Source organism: Mobula birostris, chromosome 13 (assembly GCF_030028105.1).
Source record: "Mobula birostris isolate sMobBir1 chromosome 13, sMobBir1.hap1, whole genome shotgun sequence".
Lineage (NCBI taxonomy): Eukaryota > Metazoa > Chordata > Chondrichthyes > Myliobatiformes > Myliobatidae > Mobula > Mobula birostris.
The window spans coordinates 107,283,045-107,306,504 of NC_092382.1; the positions used below are offsets into that span (position 1 = coordinate 107,283,045).

Below are 23,460 nucleotides of genomic sequence, written 5' to 3' on the forward strand. Positions count from 1 at the left end.
CCCACTGCACCAGCCTCTCCCGACAAGCCAGTATCAGTCAACAAACTAATCTCAATTTCAAACGCTCTCCCCACATCCTCGTGTCACTCGCACACCACCGACCTGCAAGAGTCCAAACCTCACCCGTCTCTGCATTTTCCAATCCAGTAAAATCTGTCTGCATAGCCGATAGAGCTGGAAACAAAATCCTGTGAAATTAAATTCCTTCGATTAATGTGCATGTAACGCGCTGGGAAATGTTCCACTACGAATGTAATGGTTTCTCTGCAGCAGTAGTGTGTTTGGGTTATGACCAGAGATAACGGGGGCCTTGGGAATGTGCGGCGTCCCATGATGGGAGGAGGTTTCTTTCTTGTGTGTCCGACAGCGAGGGTTCCTCGGGCTTTATTTCAAGAAAAGATACAGATAGGAAATGCCACAACGGGGAAGTCGTAGACTGCAGGCCTGAGCGGACTTGGAATGGTGTCGGGAGTCGACGACACCCCGGGGGAAATCGATAGAGAACGAACGGACGGGAAGGCAATAAGATACAACAAGCGTTTTAGACAGATTAGTTAAAATGGGCCTTTTTTCTCCTTGTTTTCTACACTAACCCTACAGTCAAATGAAGAAATATAAAGCTCAATGGTTAAATTGCATATGGTGTACTTCTCGTTACTTTGTGCGAGCAATTTATAACCGGGGAACTCATCACGCAGCATCCATACAAATGATATTTCACAGCATGGACGGGCCGTGGACAGTCTCGCCTCGACCCCGCCCAGACAAACGCATGATGGTCGAACCTGAGGGTTACATTTGGCCTCTCTCCATGCCTGAACAGGAGAGCATGTGAAGCGTTGGTACAAAGAGGGAATTGCCCAGTCTCGGACCCCTTGAGTGTGCGATGGGACCGTTGTGGAGGGAGCTTCCCTCTGTGTCTGACCCCGGGAGTGTGTGAAGGGACGGTGTCGAGGAAGTTCCATTCTATGTCTAACCCCGGGAATGAATGATGGGACGGTGTGCAGGGAATTTCACTCTACGTCTGATCTCCGGAGTATGTGATGGGACAGTGTGGAAGGAGCTTCACTCTCTGTCTGACCCCAGGAGTGTGTGATGGGAAATTGTGGTCGGAGCCTCACTCTGTGTCTGCCCCCGGGAGTGTGTGTAGCGACGGTGTCGAGGGCATTGCACTCTACGTCTGACCTCGGGAGTGTGTTGTGGGACGGTTTGGAGAGAGCTTCACTTTGTGACTGACCCTGGGACTGTGTGATGGGACGGTGTGAAGGGAAATTCGCTGAGTGTCTCATCCCGGGAGTGTGTGATGGGACGGTGTGGAGGGAAATTCACTCTGTGTCTGACTCCTGGAATGTGTGATTTGACGGTGTCGAGGTAGCATCACTCTGTGTCTGATCCCAGGAGTCTGTAATGGGACAGTGTCGTGGGAGCTTAACTCTGTGTTGGACTTCGGCTGTGTGTAATGCGACGATGTGGAGGGAGCTTCACATTGTGTCTGACCTCGAGAGTGTGTGATGGGACGGTGTGGAGGGAGCTTCACTCTGTGTCGGACCCCGGGAGTGTGTGATGGGACGATGTGGAGAGAGCTTCACTCTCTGGCTGACCGCGAGTGTGTGTGATGGGACAGTGTGGAAGGACATTCACCGAGTCTTCCACGGGAGTGTGTGATGGTACGCTGTGAACTGATTTACTGCATGTTAGAACCCGGGAGTATGTGATTGTTATTGGTATCTCTTCTCACGATGTGACACATACCTTTTCCTCCTTTGAATCTATTTCGAGGAGTCTTGCATCAAGGTCTAAGCAATATTCCCTCGCTTCATCATAAGATTTCCCCAACGTGGATATGAAATAACACCGGTCTTTATTTCTCTGCCAGTACTGGGGACACGTTTGCCCTGCAAATCAGGAAATAGTGAATAATTTGCCAGAACGCTCATTTCACCAGCAGGGCTCGGAGAAAGGCAACCTCCCTCTACTCCGTCACATCACAGATCCCGGAATCAGACACACAGTGAAGTACCCTCCGCAACGTCTTTTCACACAGTCCCGGTGTCAGTAACAGAGTGAAGCTGCCTCCACACCGTCGCATCACACACTCCCGTGGTCAATTACAGCGGCATGCTTACTCCATACTGTGCCATTGTACAATCCCATGGTTAAAAAAAAAAAGTGCAGATTCCTAGAAACCGTAACATCAAAGGATTTCCGGGTCAGGCAGGGAGAGAATCTCCCTCCAAATGTCGCAGTAAGCACAGCAGGTGACGCTGCTGTCATACGGTCCCATCACACACTCCCGGTATCAGACACAGAGTGAAGCTCCCTCTACACTGTTTCATCACACACTCCGGGCATCGGACATGGTGTGAATTTCCCTCCACACCGTCCGATCCCGCACTCCCAGGGTCAGACATAGAGTGAATCTCCCTCCACGCCGTTCCATCACAAACTTCCTGGGTCAGACATAGTGTCATGTTACTCCACGCCGTCCCATTGCACAATCCCAAGGTAAAACACAGTGTAGATCCTTTGAAACAGTAACATCACTGATTTCCGGGTCAGACACAGAGGGAATCACCCCGCACACCGTCCCATCACACAGCTCTCCGCCTGCTCCCTCCCCGTCTCTCACCGCCGCGGATGAGGAGCAAGGGGAAGCGGGGGACGTTATCTCACCTCTTCTGCTGGTGAAGTATTGGCAAATCTGAGCTTTGTTTTCGGAGATGGTTCTGTACTTCGTTTTGAGCTGCTGGAATTGATGACGGAGATCGATTTGCGTTCGATTCAGCTCTGAGAGATCGGAGTTGAGGACGGTAATGTTGTTTTCGAGTTTGGAGAGGTTGTTGTTGAGGACGGAAATATTCTTCAGACAGTTTCTCTGGGAGAGATCCAGGCGAGAATTCTCAGATGTTCTGGATTTAAGGGTTGAGTTAAACTCACGGACTCGCTGCTGATATTGGCGTTGGGTCCTGTTCATCTCCTGATGTTGTTCCCAAAGTCTCCGGTAGTTTCGGTCGGAGGTGATCAGAGACTGACGAGTCCGTGATACTGAGGGTGATAGTAAGGGGTGTGTCAGTGACACGGTGTGAGGTGTGTCTGTGTCAGAGTGAGGGGTGTGTCAGTCACAGTGATGGGGCTCACTCTGACACGGTGTGAGGAATGTCGGCGTGACGCAGTGGGGGAATCAGTGTCACAGAGAGAGTTGTGTCAGTGTCACAGTGAGTGAAGTGTCCGTGTCACGGTGAAGGGACTGCAAATATTACGGTCTGGAGTGTGCAACAGTCACAGTGAGGAGAGTGTCGGTGTCACGGTGACGGGACTGTCGGTGTTACAGTGAGGGGCGTGACGCTGTCACTCTGAGAGCAGTGTCAGTGACAGTGTGGGGTGTGTAAGTGTCACGGTAAGGGAAGTGCCGGTGTAATAGTGTGAGCTTGACAGTGTCACGGTGCGGGGTATGTGTCGTGTCACGGTGAGGGATATGTGTCGGTTTCACGGTGAGTAATGTATCGGTGTCACTGTGCTCGCAGTCTCAGTGTCAAGTTGTGGGGAGTATCGGTGTCACAGTGAGGGAACAGTCAATGTCACGGTGCGGAGAGCTTCGGGATCACGGTGTTGGAAGTGCCAATGTCACAGTGAGTGGTGTGGTGGTGTCACAGAGAGGGGATTGCCGGTGTCACAGTGATGTGAGTGTCGCTATCACGCAGATTGCTCTGTGACTGTTACAGTGAACGGTTTGTCGGTGTGACAATGAGCGGTTTATCAGTGTTACGGAAAGGGTTGTGTCGGTGTCACAGTGAGTGAAGTGTCGGTGTTACGGTGGAGGGCGTGTCAGTGTTTCTATGTGCAGTGTATAAGTGTCACGGTGAAGAGAGAGGCGGTGTCACAGTGAGGGAAGTGTCCGTGTCACAGTGAGGGGGAGTGTCAGTATTACGGTGTGGGCCGTGAGAATTTCACGGTGTGGGGACGGCCGGTGTCACGGTGAAGGGTGTTACTGTATCCTTGTGAGGGGAGACTCAGTCTTATGATGTGGGGTGTGTCGGTGTCACTGTGGGGGGCGTGTCGGTGTCACGGTGAGGTTATGCGCTAACATTTCATCCCACTCTGTTTGTTTATGGTCTGACTCCTGCCGGAGCTCGTTCAACTCACCATGGATCGAGAGGCCGGCCACTATCGCGACGAGGATGGATGTAACGAGGCAGAGTAGGCAGATCTTATGGTACGCTCTATTTCCGATGTTTTCTTTCGACTTTTGTTTATGCGGACCTGTAGAGAGAACTTCCAGTTTGTGCGTGAATTCAGCCGTGACTCCCACTGGGACTCGCTTCCACCCACGATCCACGCTGTCTCCTTCCATCACGATCACCCTCTCCCTCTCTCAATCTCAGCTATTGTCAGCCGTCGTCGCTGAGAGTCCAAATTCCTTGGCTTGTGTTTGGCTGACAGGAGTCTGACGGATTCCAGAGATCAGTCGGATCTCCCCGGAGCCTCCTCCGCTCTATAGGAAGCAACCCATGTGTCCGACCTCTCGTTGTAACACATGCCATCGAATCCAGGCAGCATCCTGTTACACCTCTCTGGTGGGTACCCAGCGCCTTGACATACTTCCGATAATCTGGTGACCAGAGCTGCATACGAAACGCCTGATTCATACTAACTGGTGATGTTTATAAAGTTGCAACATAACTCCCTGACATTTGTATTCAATGCCTCGACTAATAAAGACAAGAATTCCTTAAGCCTTCTTGAAGAGCAGATCGTATCTAACAAGCCTGATAGAGTTTTTTGAGAAGGTGACCGGGCATATAGATGAGGGTATCGATGTGGATGTGATCTCTATGGATTTTAGTAAGACATTTGACAAGGTTCCACACGGCAGGCTTATTGAGAAGGTCAGAAGGCATGAGATCCAGGGAGGTTTGGCCAGGTGGATTCAGAAAGGGCTTGCATGCAGAAGGCATAAGGTCGTGGTGGAGGGAATACATTCGGATTGGAGGGTTGTGACTCGAGGTGTCGCACAAGGATCCGTTCTGGGATCTCTACGTTTCGTGATTTTTATTAACGACCTGGATGTGGGGGTGGAAGGCTGGGTTGGCAAGCTTGCAGACGAAACACAGATAAATTGATTACGTGGAGCAAGGAAATGGCAGACCAATTGAATACCTACTTTGGTTCTGTCTTCACTAAGGAGGACATAAATAATCTTCCCTAAATAGTAGGAGACGGAGGGACTAGTGAGATGGAAGAACTGAGGGAAATACATGTTAGTAGGGAAGTGGTGTTAGGTAAATTGAAGAGATTAAAGGCAGATAAATCCCCAGGGCCAGATGGTCTGCATCCCAGAGTGCTTAAGGAAGTAGCCCAAGAAATAGTGAATGCATTAGTGATAATTTTTCAAAATTCTTTAGATTCTGGACTAGTTCCTGAGGATTGGAGGGAGGGTAATGCAACCTCGCTTTAAACGAGAGAGAGAGAGAGAGAGAGAGAGAGAGAGAGAGAGAGAGAGAGAGAGTGAGAGAGAGAAAGAGAGAGAGAACGGGGGAATTATAGACCGGTTCGCCTGACTTCGGTGGTAGGGAAAATGCTAGAGTCAAAGATGTGATAACAGCTCATTTGGAAAGCGGTGAAATCATCGGACAAAGTCAGCATGGATTTGTGAAAGGAAAATCATGTCTGACGAATCTCATAGAATTTTTTGAGGATGTAACTAGTAGAGTGGATAGGGGAGAACCAGTGGATGTGGTATATTTGGATTTTCAAAAGGCTTTTGACAAAGTCCCACACAGGAGAGTAGTGTGCAACCTTAAAGCACACGGTATTGGGGGTATGGTATTGCTATGGATAGAGAATTGGTTGGCAGATAGGAAGCAAAATGTGTGAATAAACGGTATCTTTTCAGAATGGCAGGCAGAGACTAGTGGGGTGCCTGAAGGCTCAGTGCCGGGACCCCAGTTGTTTACAATATATATTGATGATTTAGATGAGGGAATTCAATGCAGCATCTCCATGTTTGCGGATGACACGAAGCTGGGTGGCAGTATTAGCTGTGAGGAGGATGCTAAGAGGATGCAGGGTGACTTGGATAGGTTGGGTGAGTGGGCAAATTCATGGCAGATGCAACTTAATGTAGATAAATGTGAGGTTATCCACTTTGGTGCCAAAAACAGGAAAACAAATTATTATCTGAATGGCGGCCGATTAGGAAAAGGGAAGGTGCAACGAGACCTGGGTGTCATTATACAGCAGTCATTGAAACTGGGCATGCAGGTACAGCAGGCGGTGAAAAAGGCGAATGGTATGCTGGCATTCATAGCAAAAGGATTCGAGTACAGGAGCAGGGAGGTACTACTGCAGCTGTACAAGTCCTTGGGAGACCACACCTGGAGTATTGTGTGCAGTTTTGGTACCCTAATGATATCTCAGGATATTTAGCCGTGACTTTGATCCAGAATGCCGGCAGAGATGTTATATCAAACATACTTTTCAGCCCGCCGTCATTTGTAAGCTTGAGGAGTTGATCTCCTTCCCGCGCTGACATGCATGACGCGCGGGTAATGACGTCGTGTGCTTTCAAGCTCCTCAGTGACCGAGACAGTAAATGAGGACAGGCTCGGATGACTCCTGTCGCTAAATTATATCGTTTTCTCCTGGCCCTGTAGCGCATGCTTTGCGGCCCGGTGATTGGGGACCACTGCCTTAATCTGAGGAAAGACATTCTTGCCGGAGTGGGTGCACAAAGAAGGTTCACCAGATTGATTCCTGGTATGGCAGGACTTTCATATGATGAACGACTGGATCGACTAGGCTTATACTCGCCGGAATTTAGAAGATTGAGGGGGAGATCTTATCGAAACGTATAAAATTCTAAAGGGATTGGACAGGCTAGGTGCAGGAAGATTGTTCCCGATGTTGGGGAAGGCCAGAACGAGGGGTCACAGTTTGAGGATAAAGGGGAAGCCTTTTAGGACCGAGATTAGGAAAAACTTCTTCACAAAGAGAGTGGTGAATCTGTGAATTCTCTGCCGCAGGAAACAGTTGAGGTCAGTTCATTGGCTCTATTTAAGAGGGAGTTAGATATGGCCCTTGTGGCTAAAGTGATCAGGGGGTATGGAGAGAAGGCTGGTACAGGGTTCTGAGTTGGATGATCAGCCATGATCATACTGAATGGCGGTACAGGCTCGAAGGGCCGAATGGCCTACTCCTGCACCTATTTTCTATGTTTCTATGTTTCACTTCTGTCATCCTTTTTTTATTCACATAATTGAAGAATGCATTGGGGTTTTCCTTTACCCTACTCGCCAAGGCCTTCTCATGCACCCTTCTTGCTCTTCTCAGCCCCTTCTTAAGCTCCTTTCTTGTTTCCCTGTATTCCTCAATTGACCCATCTGATCCTTGCTTCCTCAACCACATGTATACTGCCTTCGTCCACCTGACTAGATTTTCCACCTCACTTGTCACCCATGGTTCCTTCACCCTACCATTCTTTATCTTCCTCACCGGGACAAATTTATCCCTAACATCCTGCAAGAGATCTCTAAACATCGACCACATGTCCATGGTACATTTCCGTCTACTCTTCCCCATTCCACTCTCCCGTGATAAGACAGAAAACGAAACACTTTCAGCCCTATCTCACCGTGGTCAGACACAGTCTGCTGCTCTTCTTCCTCGTCAGATCACACAACACAGAGGTCAGATACGCAAGAAGCTCCGTCCACACCATCCTATCACACACTCCCGGGTGAAAAACAGAGACACGTCTGCTCCATACCCTCCCACCATAAAATCCAGCGGTCAGGCATAGAGTTAAGCGACTCTCACAGTGTCCATTTGCACATTCCAGGGATCAGGCACAGTGTCGCTGCTTCAGCACCGTCTGATTACTGACACCTTTTGAAAGACATGGAGTGAAGCTCTCTTCCACTCTCCCGTGACACACGAGAAGGATCAGAAACAGACCCATCACAGACACCCGGAGTCAGTTATACAGCGTTGGTCTCCGCACGCCATTCAGTCACAGACTTCCTGATGGGTCGGACACACATTGCGTTCCATCCGCAATGACCCGTCACACACTCTCGGGAACAGACGAAGAATGACGCTCTTGTCTCACGGGCCCATCATACTCCCCCCGGTGTCAGGCACAGAGTTATGCTCCTTCCACACTGTCCTGGGTTCTGCCTCAGACTGAAGCTTTCTGTCCACCACACTATCACACACTCCTTGGGTCAGACATGGAGAGAAGCTCCCTGCACACTGTCACATCACACAGTCCTGCGGGCACACACAGAGTCAACCTCCGGCCACACTGCCCCATTACTCCCGCCCGTGATTAGACAGGCAATGAAACGCTGTCGGCACCATCCCACCGCATACTCCTGTGGTCAGACACAGTATGATGCTCCTTCTACCCCGTCACATCACACAACACAGGGTCGGGAAACTGGAGATGCTCCCTCCGCACCGTTCTATCACTCACCCCTGGTAACAGACACAGAGCGGAACACCATCCAGGCACGCTTCACTGTTCCCGATGTCAGACAGACACATGCCCACCCTCCCAAACACACTCACCCACTCCCCACCTCGGCTATTTCTTCCCTCATCACTGTGTCACAAACAGAGTCCAATCATACACACACGGGATGAGACGCAGATTTAAGCTTCCTGCACAAGGTCAGATCACACAATAAAATGGTCACAAGCAGATGGAATCTCTCTCTCCGCGGTCTCATCACACACTACAGGCGTCAGACGTGTAGTGAGGCTCCCTTCCACATTGTCCCATCATACACTCCCGGAGACAGACACCGAGTTTAGCTCCCTCTACAAAGCCACGTCACATACTGCCTGTGTCAGAAACAGAGTGAACCTCTCTCTCCATGGGCTCATTACACATTCCAATGATCAGACGTGGAGTGATGTTTCCTGTGCACCGTCCAATTACACTCTTCCCATGTTAGATTCTGAATGTTACTCCTTCCACACCGTTTCATTACACACTCTAGGGGTCAGACACAGAGTGAATCTACCTCCACACCGCCCCTCATACACTCCCTGAGAAAAAGATCAGAATTTAGATCCTTCCCCAAAGTCCAATCTCACAGAGCCTTGGTGAGACACACTGTGAATCTCTCTCTCCACAAACCCATCACACACTCCAGCGGTTAGACACGGAAAGAAACTCCTTTCGCTCACACGACAAATATCAGAGGGAGACCGATTCTCCTCTTCGTCTTCTCAACACACCACAGAGCAAACTGTGTGACACAGAGGGAACCTGCCTCCTCACCGTCCCATCACACACTCCCGAGAATAACACAGTGCGAATCTCTCTCCTCACGTCCCATCACACACTCCCGTGGTCAGACACAGAATGAATCTCCCTCCACACGGCCACATGGCACACCACCGAGTCTAACAAAGTGTAAATCTCCCTCCTTACGTTTGATCACACACTCCCTGGCGACGCACAGAGTGAAGCTCTCTCTGAACCGTCCCATCACACCCCACTGTGTTCACACACAAAGCGAAGTTCCGCCCTTACCCTCCCATGGCACACTCACGGGGTCAGACTACCTTCACAACATCCAGTAACACAATCCGGTGTCACATAGAGTGAACGCCCTCTGCACTGTCCCATTACACACTCCCGGAGTCAGACACAGACGCTCTCTCTCCCTACGATCCCATTACACACTCCGGGAATCAGATACAGTGTGATGCTCCCTCCACACCGTCCCATCACACAGTCGCGGATTCAGTCACAGAGTGAAGCCCCCTCTGCAACGTCCCATCACTCACTCCTGGATTCAGACACAGGATGAAGCCCCCTCTGCACCTTCCCGTCACACACTCCCGGATTCAGAGTGAAACTCTCTCTCCGCCATGTCATAACACCATTCAGGGGTTAGACCTTGGGTGAAGCTCTCTGGGCCCTGTCCGATCACACAAACCGCCTGTCAGACACAGAGTGAAGGTGGATCCATACCGTCCCATCAGAGATTTCCGGATTCAGAAATAGAGTGAAGCTGTAAAAATACGTCTCACAATCCTCTGGGCAGGCGCAGAGTGAATCCACCTCCACAACGTCCCGTCACACTCTCGTTGGTTCAGTGATAAAGTGCAGCTTCCTGCACGCAGCACCATCACACACTCACAGGTCAAACACAGAGAGGGACTCTCCCGCCATACCGTCTCTTCACTACTCCCGATGTCAAACACAGAGTGACGCTTCCTCTCTCTGTGTCTGCCCTGTGATGAGGAGCGGGTTAAAGATGAGAATGATGCCTCACCTCTTCTGCTGGTCAACAATTCACAGATTTGAGCCTTGGTTTCGTTCACAGCTTTGTACTTCGCTTCCATCTCGTTGATCTTGGATTGAAGGGTTGAGTTTAACTCATCGTAATTTCGGTCCACGGTGAACTTGGACTGACGAATCTGTGACACTGAGAGAGATGGTGAAGGATGATTAACGTTTACAGTGACACGTGATTCAGCAACACGCTACCGAGCGGGCCACAGAGAGTGTTGTGTCAGTGTCACGGTGAAGGTCGTCACAGTGAGAGGTGTCGGCCTGTCGTGTCACGCTGAGGGGTATATTAATGTGTCGGTGAAGGTTATGTTGTTGTCACAATGGGGTCTGCGTCAATATCATGCGGGTCACGATCGAGTTGTTTTGAAGGACGTGGCGGTGTCACCGTGATAGGTGATTCTGTGCCCCGGTGAGAGTTGTGCCGGGTCGCATTGAAGTGTACCTCGATGTCACGGCGTGGGAAATGTCAGAGTAAGGAGCCTGGTGCTGTCAAGGTGAGTGGAGTATCTCTGTCATGGTGTGGGGTGTGTTTGTATCATAGAGAGGAATGTTTTTGTGTCACGGTGAGAGACATGTCATTGCCACGGTGGTTGTAACAGTGTCAGGCTGAGGTGTTTTGGTATCACGCTAAGAGGTTTGCCCGTGTCAGAATGAGGCGTGGGTAATTGCCTCTGTGAGCGGTGCATCGGCGTTATGTAGAGCGGTGATACTGTCTCGGTAAGGGGTGTTACAGTGACTTCTGAGTCTTTGTCACGAGGCGGTGAGGATCACGACGAGGAGCGTGAAGGTGTCACAGTGTACGGTGCCTCAGAGTCACAGTGAAAAAGCGTGTCGGTGTCATTTTGAGGTGTGTTTCGCTGCTGCCTTGAGGAGTTTATCAGTAATACAGTCAGTGGGAATGTCGATGTTACAGTGAGGGGTACGTTGCGGTCAGTGTGACTGCCACGGGTGTGTAACGTCCATGGTCCGTGTCCGTGTTGCGGTTAGGAGTGTATCTGTGTCTCGTTGAAGGTCGTGACCGTGATACGGTGACTGAATTGTTCATGTTCTGGTGAATGGCGTGCCGGTGTCCGGATGAGTCTTGATTGTGTTACGGTGAATGCCGTGTCTTTATCATGGTTATAAGCCATATGACCAGAAGACAAAGGAGCAGAAGTCGGACATTCGACCCGTCGAGTCTGCTCCGCCATGTTATGATGAGCTTATCCATTCCCCCACTTAGTCCCTCTCCCCCGCCTTCTCACCATAACCTTTGATGCCCTGGCTACTCAGATACCTATCAATCTCTGCCTTAAATACACCCAGTGACTTGGCCTCCACTGCCGCCCGTGGCAACAAACCCTGTGGCTAAAAAAAAAAAAATCGCATCTCTGTTCTGAATGGTCGCCCTTCAATCCTTCAGTCATGCGCTCTCGTACTAGACTTCCCCAACATGGGACACAACTTTGCCACATCCGCTTTGTCCATGCCTTTCAACATTCAAAATGTTTCTATGAGGTCCCCCCTCATTCTTCTAAACTCCAAGGAATACAGTCCAAGAGCGGACAAGCGTTCCTCATATGTTAACCCTCTCATTCCCAGAGTTATTCTAGTGAATCTTCTCTGCACCTTCTCCAACGCCAGCACATCCTTTCTCAAATAAGGAGCCCACAACTGCCTACTGTACTCAAATTAAGGTCTCACCAGCGCTTTATAGAGCCTCGACATCACATCCCTGCTCCTATACTCTGTTCCTCCAGAAATCAATGCCAACATCGCATTCGCCTTTTAAACCACCGACTCAACCTGGAGGTTAACCTTAAGGGTATCCTGTACGAGGGCTCCCAAGTCCCGTTGCATCGCAGAACTTTGAATTCTTTCCCCATTTAAATAATAGTCTGCTTGCTTATTTCTTCTGCCAAAGTCCATAACCATACACTTTCCAACATTGTATTTCATTCGCCACTTCTTTGCCCATTTTTCCAATCTATCCAAGTCTCTCTGCAGACTCTCCATTTCCTCAGCACTACTGGCCCCTCCACCTATTTTAGTTTCGACAGCAAACTTAGCCACAAAGCCATATATTCCATAATCCAAATCGTCGATGTACAATGTAAAAAGAAGCGGCCCCATCACGGACCCCTGTGAACACCACTCGTAACCGGCAGCCAACCAGAATAGGATCCCTTTACTCCCACTCTCTGTTTCCTGCCAATCAGCCAACGCTCTATCCACGTATATAACTTTCCCCTAATTCCATGGGCGCTCATCTTGTTAAGTAGCCTCATGTGTGGCACCTTGTCAAAAGCCTTCTGAAAATCCAAATATACAACTTTCTCTGCATCTCCCTTGTCTACACTACATGTAATTTCCTCAAAATATTTGAATTAGGTTTGTCAGGCAGGATTTTCCTTTAAGGAATCCATGCTGAGTTCTGCCTATCTTGTCATATGCCTCCAGGCACTCTGTAACCTCATCCTTGACAATCGACTCCAACAACTTCCCAAACACCGATGTCAAGCTAACAGGTCTATAATTTCCTTTTTGCTTCCTTTGCCCCCTTCTTGAATAGCGGGGTGACATTTGCTATCTTCCAGTCCTCCGGAACCATGCCAGAATCTATCGAGTTTTGAAAGATCATCGCTAGTGCCTCCGCAATCTCCACAGCTGCTTCCTTCAGAACACAAGGGTGCATTCCATCTGCTCCGGGAGATTTATCTACCTTTAGACTATTCAGCTTCCTGAGTATGTTCTCTGTCGTAATTGTGACTGCGCACACTTCTCTTCCCTGCCAGCCTTGAGTGTCCGTTATACTGCTGATGTATTCCTCAGTGACCACTGATGCAAAATACTCGCTCAGCTCCTCCGCCATCCCCTTATCTCCCATTACAATTTCACCAGCATCATTTTCTATCGGTCCTATGTCTACTCTCACCCGTATTTTGCTCTTTATATACTTGAAAAAGCTTTTAGTATACTCTTTGATATTATTTCCTAGTTTCCTTTCATAGTTAATCGTTTCCCTCTTTATGACCTACTTAGTTTCCTTTTGGAAGCTTTTAAACATTTCCCAACCCTCTATCTTCCCACTATTTTTTGCTTCCTTGTATGCCCTCTCCTTTGTTTTAACTTTGGCTTTGACTTCTCTTGTCAACCACGGTTGCATTCTTTTTCCATTCGAAAATTTCTTCTTTTTTGGAATATACCTGTCTTGCCCCTTCCTCACTTCTCGCATAAACTCCAGCCACTGTTGCTCTGCCGTCTTTTCCGCCAGTGTCTCTTTCCAGTCAACTTTGGCTCGTTCCTCTCTCATACCGCTGTCATTTCCTTTACTCCACTGAAATACTGACACATCGGATTTCGGCTTCTCTTTCTCAAATCTCACAGTGAACTCAATCATGTTATGATCACTGCCTCCTAAGGGTTCCCTCACCTCAATCTCTCTAATCACCTCCTGTTCATTACACAATACCCAATCCAGTACAGCCGATCCCCGAGTGGCCTCAACAACAATCTGTTCAAAAAGCCATCGCGCAGACATTCTACAAATTCTCTCTCTTGAGATCCAGTGCCGACCTGATTTTCCCAATCCACCAGCATGTTAAAATCCCCCACAATTATCATAACACTGCCGTTCTGACAAGCCTTTTCTATTTCCAGTTGTAATTTGTGGTCCACATCACTACAGCTGTTTGGAGGCCTATAAATAACTGCCATCAGGGTCCTGTTACCCCTGCGATTTCTTAGTTCAACCCATAAAGATTCTGCACCTTCCGATCCTATATCACCTCTTTCTAATGATTTAATATCATTTCTTACCAATAAAGTCACGCCTCCCCCTCTGCCTACCTTCCTATCCTTCCGATACACTGTGTATCTTTGGACATTCAGCTCCCAGAGACATGCATCCTTTAGCCAGGTCTCAGTGATGGCCACAATATCATACCTGCCAATCTGTAGCTGTACAACAAGATCATCCACCTTATTCCTTATGCTGCGTGCATATTAGTACAACACCTTAAGACCAGTATTTGATACATTTTGATTTGATTTTACTGCAACTTTATTGCACTGCGACTCATCCCAATGGGTACAAATTTGCCCCATCACCTGCTTGTCTTTCCTGTCTTCTTTACTGCTCACTATCTTAGATTTATTTCTGTTTTCCCTTTCCTCCGTTCTATCATTCTGGTTCCCATCCCCCTGCAAAATTAGTTTAAACCCTCCCTAACAGCTCTATTAAACTTTCCCGCCAGGATATTGGTCCCCTTCGGGTTCAGGTGTAAGCTGTCCTTTTTGAACAAGTCATACTTCCCCCAGAAGAGATCCCAATTATCCAAGAATCTGAAGCCCTGCCCCCTACACCAGTCTCTCAGCCACGCATTCATCTGCCAGATCCTATCATTATTGCCCTCGCTAGCACGTGGTATTGGTAGCAATCCCGAGATTAATACCCTGGAGGTCCTGCTTCTCAGCTTCTTTCCTAACTTCTGGAAATCTCTCTTCAGAACCTCCTCCTTTGTCCTATCTATGTAATTGGTACCGACATGTACCAAGACAACTGGCTGCTCACACTCCCTCTTTAGAATATTCAGGACCTGATCCGAGACACCCCGTACCCTGGCAGCTGGGAGGCAACACACCATGCGGGTATCTCTGTCAGGCTCACAGAATCTCCTGTCTGTTTCCCTGACTATGGAATCCCCCACGACTACCGCATGTCACTTCTCCCTCCTTCTCTCCTGCACAACAGCGCCAGGCTCATTGCCAGAGACCCGGTCACTGTGGGCGTCCCCTTTCAGGTCATCCCCCTCAACAGCATCCAGAACAAGACATTTGTTGCTGAGGGGGACAGCCACAGGTGTGCTCTCCATTATCCGGGCATTTCCCTTCCCTATCTTGACAGTGACCCAGTTTTCTGACCCCTGTAGCCTAGGGGTGACTACCTCCCTGTAGCTCCTGTCTATCACCTCTTCACTTTCCCTGACAAGCAGTAGGTCATCAAGCTGCAGCTGCAGATCCCTAACACAGTCTCTGAGAAGCTGCAACTCGGTGCACCTGGCGCAGATGCGGCCATCAGGGAGGCTGGAGGTCTCCCAGGATTCCCACATCTGACACCCTGAACAAAGCACTAACCCTGCAGGCATGTTATCTAATTCTACAGGAATGAAACAGGAAAAGTAAGTCTACTCACCCACTTACCTCGCCAAACAGACGAACTTTTTAAAATCGTTAGCTCGTACCGTTAGCTGTGAGAGCCCTGCTGTTCCTGTCTGTTCGGGCCGATTCACGAAAGGGGTGGGGTGGGGAGAAAAAAAAAGAGTTGGCGCTTCACTCTCGCCTCTTCCCGTTGAAGCCAAAGCCCTACACTCCGCTGCCCGCTCCGACAGCTGCCCGCTGTATAGGGTGGTCTCCTTTTTAAACTCGTCGAGTGGTCCTGATGACGTCACGCGCCTGCGCAGTCTCGCCCTTTTAGCACTCGAAGAAGTTTAAAAAAAAACTGCCTTCCTTCAGAGTTCAGCTCCCGCGACGCTCTGTAGTCCCGATCAAAGGACAACCGTTGGTAGCAAACCTGCCTATTTAAACTTTCCGCGCGGTCCTGCTGACGTCACGCGCCTCCGCAGTCTCGCCCTTCCTGCATCTCTCCGGATCTTTTTCCTCTCAACTTAGTATGATCTGCAAACTTAGATACACCACACTCGGTCCCCTCTTCCTGATTATTAATTCATATTGTAAAACTTTGCGGGCCCAACACCATCTGCTGCCACACACCACTCAGCAGTGATTGCCAACCCAATAATATCCATGTACCCCAGCTCTTGTTTTCTATCAGTTAACCGATGCTCTACGCATGTAAATACAACACCCCTAACTCCGTATCTTATGCCGACCTTATCGAATGTTTTTTTGGATATCCAAGTAAATAGCGTCATATCTTCCCCTCTATTCACTGCGCTCGTTACGTGCTCAAACTGTTTGTTGAACAGGATCTGCTTTTGAAGAATCAATGCTGCGCTTACCTGATGGGTCCATTTCATTCCAGATGCCTCGCTATGTCTTCTTTAGTGATAGCCTTAAGCATTTTCCCAAATACAGATGTTAAACTAACCAGCCTATAGTTAACTGCCTATTGCTTACATCCATTTTTGAATACCGACGTGACGTTCGGTTCGGCGTCTTCCAGTCCGCTGCGACCTGCCCAGAGTCCCGAGAGTTTTGGTAAACCATCACCAAAGCCTCAACTGTAACTTCTGCCTTTTCATTCAGCACCCTGCGATGCTTTCAATCCGGAGCTGAGGCTTGTCTATGTTCCGGCTCACAGGTTTGCTCAGCTATTGTATTGAGGTCCTCAAATCCCATCGCATCCATAACGTCTCTCTTTAATATGATAGGCACGGACTCCACCGTGAATACGACACAAGACAGTCATTGAACGCCTCTGCCGTTTCCTCATTACCCTAAACAAATTCCCCTCTCTCTTCCTCCAAGAGATCTACATTCACTTTGACCATTCTTTCCTGCTTTAGATAATTACAAAAAAAACTTTTTTTCTATCCAATTTTAATTGTGTGCTAGTTTACTTTCATAAAACTCTGGTCAGGCCACACTTGGTGAAGCTCTATAAAACTCTGGTTAGACCACACTTGGAGTACTGTGTCCAGTTCTGGTCACCTCACTATAGGAAGGATGTGGAAGCATTGGAAAGGGTACAGAGGAGATTTACCAGGATGCTGCCTGGTTTAGAAAGTATGCATCATGATCAGAGATTAAGGGAGCTAGGGCTTTACTCTTTTGAGAGAAGGAGGATGAGAGGAGACATGATAGAGGTGTACAAGATAATAGGAGGAATAGATAGAGTGGATAGCCAGCACCTCTTCTCCAGGGCACCGCTGCTCAATACAAGAGGACATGGCTTTAAGGTAAGTGTTGGGAAGTTCAAGGGGGATATTAGAGGAAGGTTTTTTACTCAGAGAGTGGTTGGTGCGTGGAATGCACTGTCTGAGTCAGTGGTGGAGGCAGATACACTAGTGAAGTTTAAGAGACTACTAGACAGGTATATGGAGGATTCTAAGATGGGGGTTTATATGGGGGGCAGGGTTTGAGGGTCGGCACAACATTGTGTCTGACCCCAGCAGTGTGTGATGGGGCGTTGTGGAGGGACGTTCATTCTCTGTCTGACGCCAGCAGTCTGATGGGACGGTCTGGAGGGATTTCCACTCTGCGTCTGAGCGCGGGAGTGTGTTACGGGACGGTGTGAAGGGAGCATCACTCTGTGTCTGACGCCTGGACAGTGTGATGGGAGCATGTTGACAGAGATTCAGTCGGTGTCTTAACCTGGGAGTTGGTGATGGGACAGACTGCAGGGAGATTCACTCTGTGTCTGATCCCGGGAGAGTGTGATAGGACGGTGTGGAAGGAGCTTCACTCTGTGCCTGCCCCTGGGAGTGTGTGATGGGACGGTGCGGAGGGAGATTCACTCTGTGTCTGACTCCGGAGTGTGTGATGGGCCGGGCGGAGGGAGATTCACTCCGTTTCTGACTCAGCAGTGTGTTTTGGGGCGGTGTACAGGGAGATTCACTCTGTGTCTGACCCCAGGGTGTGCCGGTGTCCCGAGTAGAGGACCGGCGGGGTCACGGTGAAGTGTGCGTCAGTGTCACGCTGAGGCGAGTGTCGGTGTCACGGTGAATGGAATATCATTGTGACGGCATGGAGCGTGTTGGTGTCACGATGAAGACGGCATAGGTTTCACGGTGAAGTGTGTGTCAGTGTCACGGGTTGGGTCGTGTTAGTGCCACGTTTTTGTGAGCATCAGTGTCTCGGTCAGGCGGCTGTCGGAGTCACGATTTGGGGCGTGACGGTTTCAGGATGTTGGGCGTGCTGTTGTCAAGGTGCTGGACGTCTCGGTGTCACCATGAGGTGAAATTCAGTGTCACGGTGAGTAATGTGTCAGTGTCACGCTGAGCGGCGCGTCGGTGTCACTGTGAGGCTTTACGCCCAGGTTTCATTCGACACTGTTTGTTTACAGTCTGATTCCACCCGGAGCCCGTCCGACTCACCATAGATCGAGAGCCCGGCCACTATCGCGATGAGGATGGACATAATTAGGCAGAGCAGGTAGACCTTCCGGCATGATCTGCTTCCAATGCTCTTTTTCGACTCCTGTTCAGGCGCACCTGCAGAGAGCCCATTCAATGTGTATGTGAACTCAGCCGTCTTCCCCACTAGCATTCCCTTCCTCCTCCCATCCGTGTTCCGTCCTTCCACCACGATTACCCCCTCCCTCTCTCAATCTCATCTACTTTCTGCCGTCATCGCCGAGTGTCCAACTTCCTTGGCTTGGGTTTGGCTGACAGGTGTCTGACGGATTCCAGAGATCAGTCAGATCTCCCCTGGGCCTCCTCCGTTCCAGAAGAAATAACCCGGGTGTCTGACCTCTCGTTGTAACACATGCCATCGAATCCTGGCAGCTTCCTGTTAAACCTCTCCGGAGGCTGCCCAACGCCTTGAAATCTACTGATAATGTGGTGACCAGAACTGTATACAATACGCCTGATTCAGCCAAACTAGTGATTTTCATAAAGTTGCAACATAGCTCCCTGACATTTGTACTCAATGCCCCGAATAATTAAGGTAAGGATGCCATAGTTCTTCTTCACCATCCCATCAAACTGTGAAGCCATGTTCAGGGAGCTATGAACATAGACCCCAAGATCCTCTGCCCATCTAAAGTCAGGACATGTTCCGCACATCATTGTGGTCCGAACGGCCTGTATTGTGCTGTGAGTTTTCTATAACCATATAAACATATAACAGTTACACCACGGAACCAGGCAATCTCGGCCCATCTAGTACGTGCCGAACTCTTACTCTCAACTGGTCTCACCGACCTGCACTCAGCCCATAACCTTCCATTCCTTTCCTGTCCATATATCTATCCAATTTAACTTTAAATGACAACATCGAACCTGCCTCAACCACCTCTCGTTCCACACATCTACCGCTCTCTGTGTAAAGAAGTTCCCCCTCGTGTTACCCCTGAACTTTTGACCTTTAACTCTCAACTCACGTCCTCTTGTTTGAATCTCACCCACTCTCAATGGAAAAAAAAAGCCTATCCTCGTCAACTCTACATATCCCCATCATAACATTAAATACCTCTATCAAGTCACCCATCAACCTTCTATGCTCCAAAGAATAAAGACCTAACTCGTTCAAACTTTCTCTGTAATATGGAGATGAATCCAGGTAACATTTTAGTAAATCTCCTCTGTACTCTCTCAATTTTATTGACATCTTTCCTATATTTCGGTGACCAGAACTGTACACAGCACTCCAAATTTGGCCTTACCAATGCCTTAAACAATGTTAACATTACATCTCAACTCCTATACTCAATGGTCTGATTTAGAAAGGTCAGCACACCAAAAACTTTCTTCACCACACTATCCACATCAGATTCCACCTTCAGAGAACTATACACAATCATTGCTAGTTCCGCTGTTCTACTGCAGCCCTCAATGCCCTGCCGTTTACCATGTATGTCATGTTTTGATTAGTCCTACCAAAATGTAGCAGCTCACATTTTTCAGCATTAAACTCCATCTGCCATCTTTCAGCCCCTCTTCTAACTGGCCTAAATCTCTCTACAAGCTTTGAGAACCTACTTCATTATCCACAACGCCAACTATCTTGGTTTCATCTGCATACTTACTAATCCAATTTACCACACCATCATGCAGATCATTAATACATATGACAAACAATATTAGATTAATATAAATACCAGTACAGATCCCCGAGTTATGGTTATCCACCATTACTCTCTGGCGTCTCCCATCCAGTCACTGCTGAATCCATTTTACTACTTCGATATTAATGCCTAACGATTGAACCTTTCTAACTACTGAACCTTTCTAACTAACCTTCCATGTGGAATCTTGCCAAAGGCCTTACTGAAGTCCATATAGACAACATCCACCGCTTTACCCTCGTCAACTTTCTTAGTAACGTCATCAAAAAAGAAAAGCAATAAGATTTGTCAAGCATGACCTTCCACGCACAAATCCATGTTGACTGTTCCTAATGAGAACCTGTCATTCCAGGTAGTTACATATACCATCTCTAAGAATATATTCCATCAATTTACCCACCGCTGACGTCAAACTTGCAGGCCGATAATTGCTAGGTTTACTCTTAGAACCCTTTTTAAACAATGGAACAATATGAGCAATACGCCAATCCTCCGGCACCATCCCCGTTTCTAATGACATTTGAAATATTTCTGTCAGAGCCCAAGCTACTTCCACACTAACTTCTCTAAAGTTCCTGGGGAATATCTTTTGTGGACACGGAGACTTATCCACAAATATATTCCTTAAAAAGAGCCAGTACCTCCTCTTCTTTAATCGTCATACTTTCCATAACTACCCTTCTTGTTTCCTTTACCTTACACAATTCAATATCCTTCTCCTTAGTGATTTCTCTTTTGGCTCCGCACATAACCGTCCACTCTGATTCTCTAAGGGACCAATTTTATCCTTCACGATCCTTTTGCTTTTAATATTCCTGTTGAAAGCCTTTGGATTTATTTTCACCATAGTGCGCAAACAGTCTCGTATCCCATTTTAGCTTTTCTAAGTTCTTTCTTAAGATTCTTTTTACATTATTTATATTCATCGAGCACCTCATTAAATACAAGCTGCCAATATTTATTGTAGATCCTTCTCTTTTTTCGGAACAAAGTTTCAATATCCCTTGAAAGCCATGGCTCTCTCAAACTTTTAAACTTTCCTTTCAACCTAACAGGAACATAAAGATCCTGTACTGTCATAAGGGGGTGGCTGGGTACGGATCCAAGTGAAAGACACAGACACGGAAGCACCAGGGACATACTAGGATACAGGGCGAAGGCAAGGGCATGGAAACGAAAACCGGGAACCCGGAACAGGACAGGACAAGAGAGCTAGGAGCCCAGGGATTGGACTCCGAGCCAGAGACTGGGCAAGGACCCAGAACCTGTGCCTTGCCTCTGGCTCGGACCCCAGAACTAGGGAATGACGTGACTAGGCTGGCAGGAAAGACGAGGATGGAGTCTTCAGGCTCGTGGCGAGGCTTGAGGCCAGAGACTTGAGGCGAGGCTTGAAACCAGAGTCTTGAGGACGGGCTTGAGACCATAGATTTGAGGCGAGGCTTGAGGCCAGAGACTTGAGGCGAGGCTTGAAACCAGAGACTTGAGGACGGGCTTGAGGCCATAGATTTGAGGCGAGGCTTGAGACCAGAGACTTGAGGCAAGGCTTGAGACTTGGGGTCTTGAAACTTAGTCTGGGCGGGGCGCGGTACTCCTAGGCAGGGCGCCGTACTCCTGAACAGGGCGCGGATCACCTGGGCAGGGCGCTGATCTCCACCCAACGGAGGCGAGGGACAGGAAGGGGTAGAACCAACCGCAGGGTAACAGCAATCTGGCCTGACTTACCCTACGCAGACAAGGGACAGGAAGAGACAGAACCCACCGCAGTGTCACGGCAATCTGGACTGGCTTACCCCACAGGGGCAGGGACATGGAAGGAACAAGGTTCAGGGTGGTTCCAGGACAAGACTTCAGGCGAGACGAGGCGAGAGTTACCAGTAAGATAAGACAAGGTTTCAGGCAATGCAAGGCGAGGCAAGAAATTCAGGCGAGGCGAGAGTTACCAGCAAGACAAGGCAAGGCTCCAGGCGAGGAAACAGAAGGCAGGGGAATGGATACAAGGAGTAAGGACAGGAACAATCCAGCCGCCACGCCCTCGCCCCTGGAGGTATTTAAGCAGCCAGCTCCAACGAGAATCAGCTGCCTCCATTAGTGCTCAACACGAACAGAAACAGGAAAACCTGGAGCATGGTCGATGGACCGGACCGTGAACCGGAATGCGGACTTCACGGACCGGACTATGACAGTACCCTTAAAATTTCACCTTTAAATGACCTCCATTTCGGTCGTACATCCTTCCCATAAAACAAATTATCCCAATCCACTCCTTCTAAATCCTTTCGCATATCCTGAAAGTTGGCCTTTCTCCAATCAAAAATCTCAACACTGGGTCCAGTCCTATCCTTCTCCATATTATATTGTAAATAATGTTGTTGTGATCACTAGACCCGAAGTGTTCCCAACACATACCTCCGTCACCTGCTCTATCTCATTCCCTGACAGCAGATCCAACACTGCCCCTTCTCTAGTTGGTACTTCTATGTATTGCTGCCAAAAGTAACTACCTTGCACACATTTGAAAAACTCCAAACCATCCAGCCCTTTTACAGAATCGAACTTCCCAGTCTATGTGTGGAAAATTAAAATCTCCTACAACCACAACCTTGTGCTTGCTACAAATATCTGCTATCTCCTTACAAATTTGCTCCTCCAGTTCTCGGTCTCCATTAGGCGGTCTATAATACACCCCTATAAGTTTCAATACACCTTTCGCATTCCTCGATTGCAACCAAATAGCCTCCCTAGACGAGTCCACTAATCTATCCTGCCAGGGCACCGCCGTTATATATTCTCTGACAAGCAATGCAACACCTCCGCCTCTTGCGCCTCTTATTCTATCACATCTGAAGCAACGAAATCCTGGAATATTTAGTTGTCAATCACATCCCTCCTGCAACAAACTTTCACTAATAGCTACAACATCATATTTCCAGGTATCAACCCATGCACTAAGTTCATCCACCTTTCTTACAATGCTCCCAGCGTTAAAATAGATGAATTTAAGAAACTCTCCACATCCTACTCTCTGCTTATCCTTCATGGAGCAAACAACGTTGTTATCTTTTTCTTCCTTCTCTCCTGCATCTTTGTTCGGAGTGCTCCAGATCTCTGTCCCCTGCCTATTCTCCCTCACACACTGTCTACGAGCTTTCTATATTTGTGAATTAACCTCCTCTCTCCCAGTCTCTTCAATTTGTTTCCCACCCCCCAACCATTCTAGATCAAATTCACTTCAGTAGCCTTCGTAAATCTCCCCGCCATGATATTGATCCCCTCTAGGATTCAAGTGCAACCTGTCCTTTTTGTAGAGGTCACACGTGCGCCAAAAGAGGTCCCAATGATCCATAAACTTGAATCCATGTCCCCTATTCCAGTCCCTCAGCCACGCACATATCTTCCCCCTCACTGCATTCCTACTCTCACT

The 23,460-nt window shown here is 48.5% G+C and overlaps 1 protein-coding gene across 3 annotated transcripts in view; it reads right to left on the minus strand.

Annotated features, from left to right (window-relative positions):
• The window catches only part of LOC140207289 (uncharacterized), a 37,213-nt gene that overhangs the window by 1,106 nt on the left and 12,647 nt on the right, over positions 1-23,460 (minus strand). For 2 of the 3 annotated variants that reach the window (XM_072275769.1, XM_072275770.1), the window contains 6 exons: positions 18,346-18,462; positions 10,290-10,442; positions 4,144-4,260; positions 2,674-3,045; positions 1,753-1,895; positions 124-188 (listed from right to left, as the gene is read on the minus strand). In XM_072275769.1, the coding sequence (XP_072131870.1) occupies positions 124-188; positions 1,753-1,895; positions 2,674-3,045; positions 4,144-4,260; positions 10,290-10,442; positions 18,346-18,462 (967 nt within the window). The remainder of the gene's footprint in view (positions 1-123; positions 189-1,752; positions 1,896-2,673; positions 3,046-4,143; positions 4,261-10,289; positions 10,443-18,345; positions 18,463-23,460) is intronic. The other variant, XM_072275771.1, reaches the window with a different exon arrangement.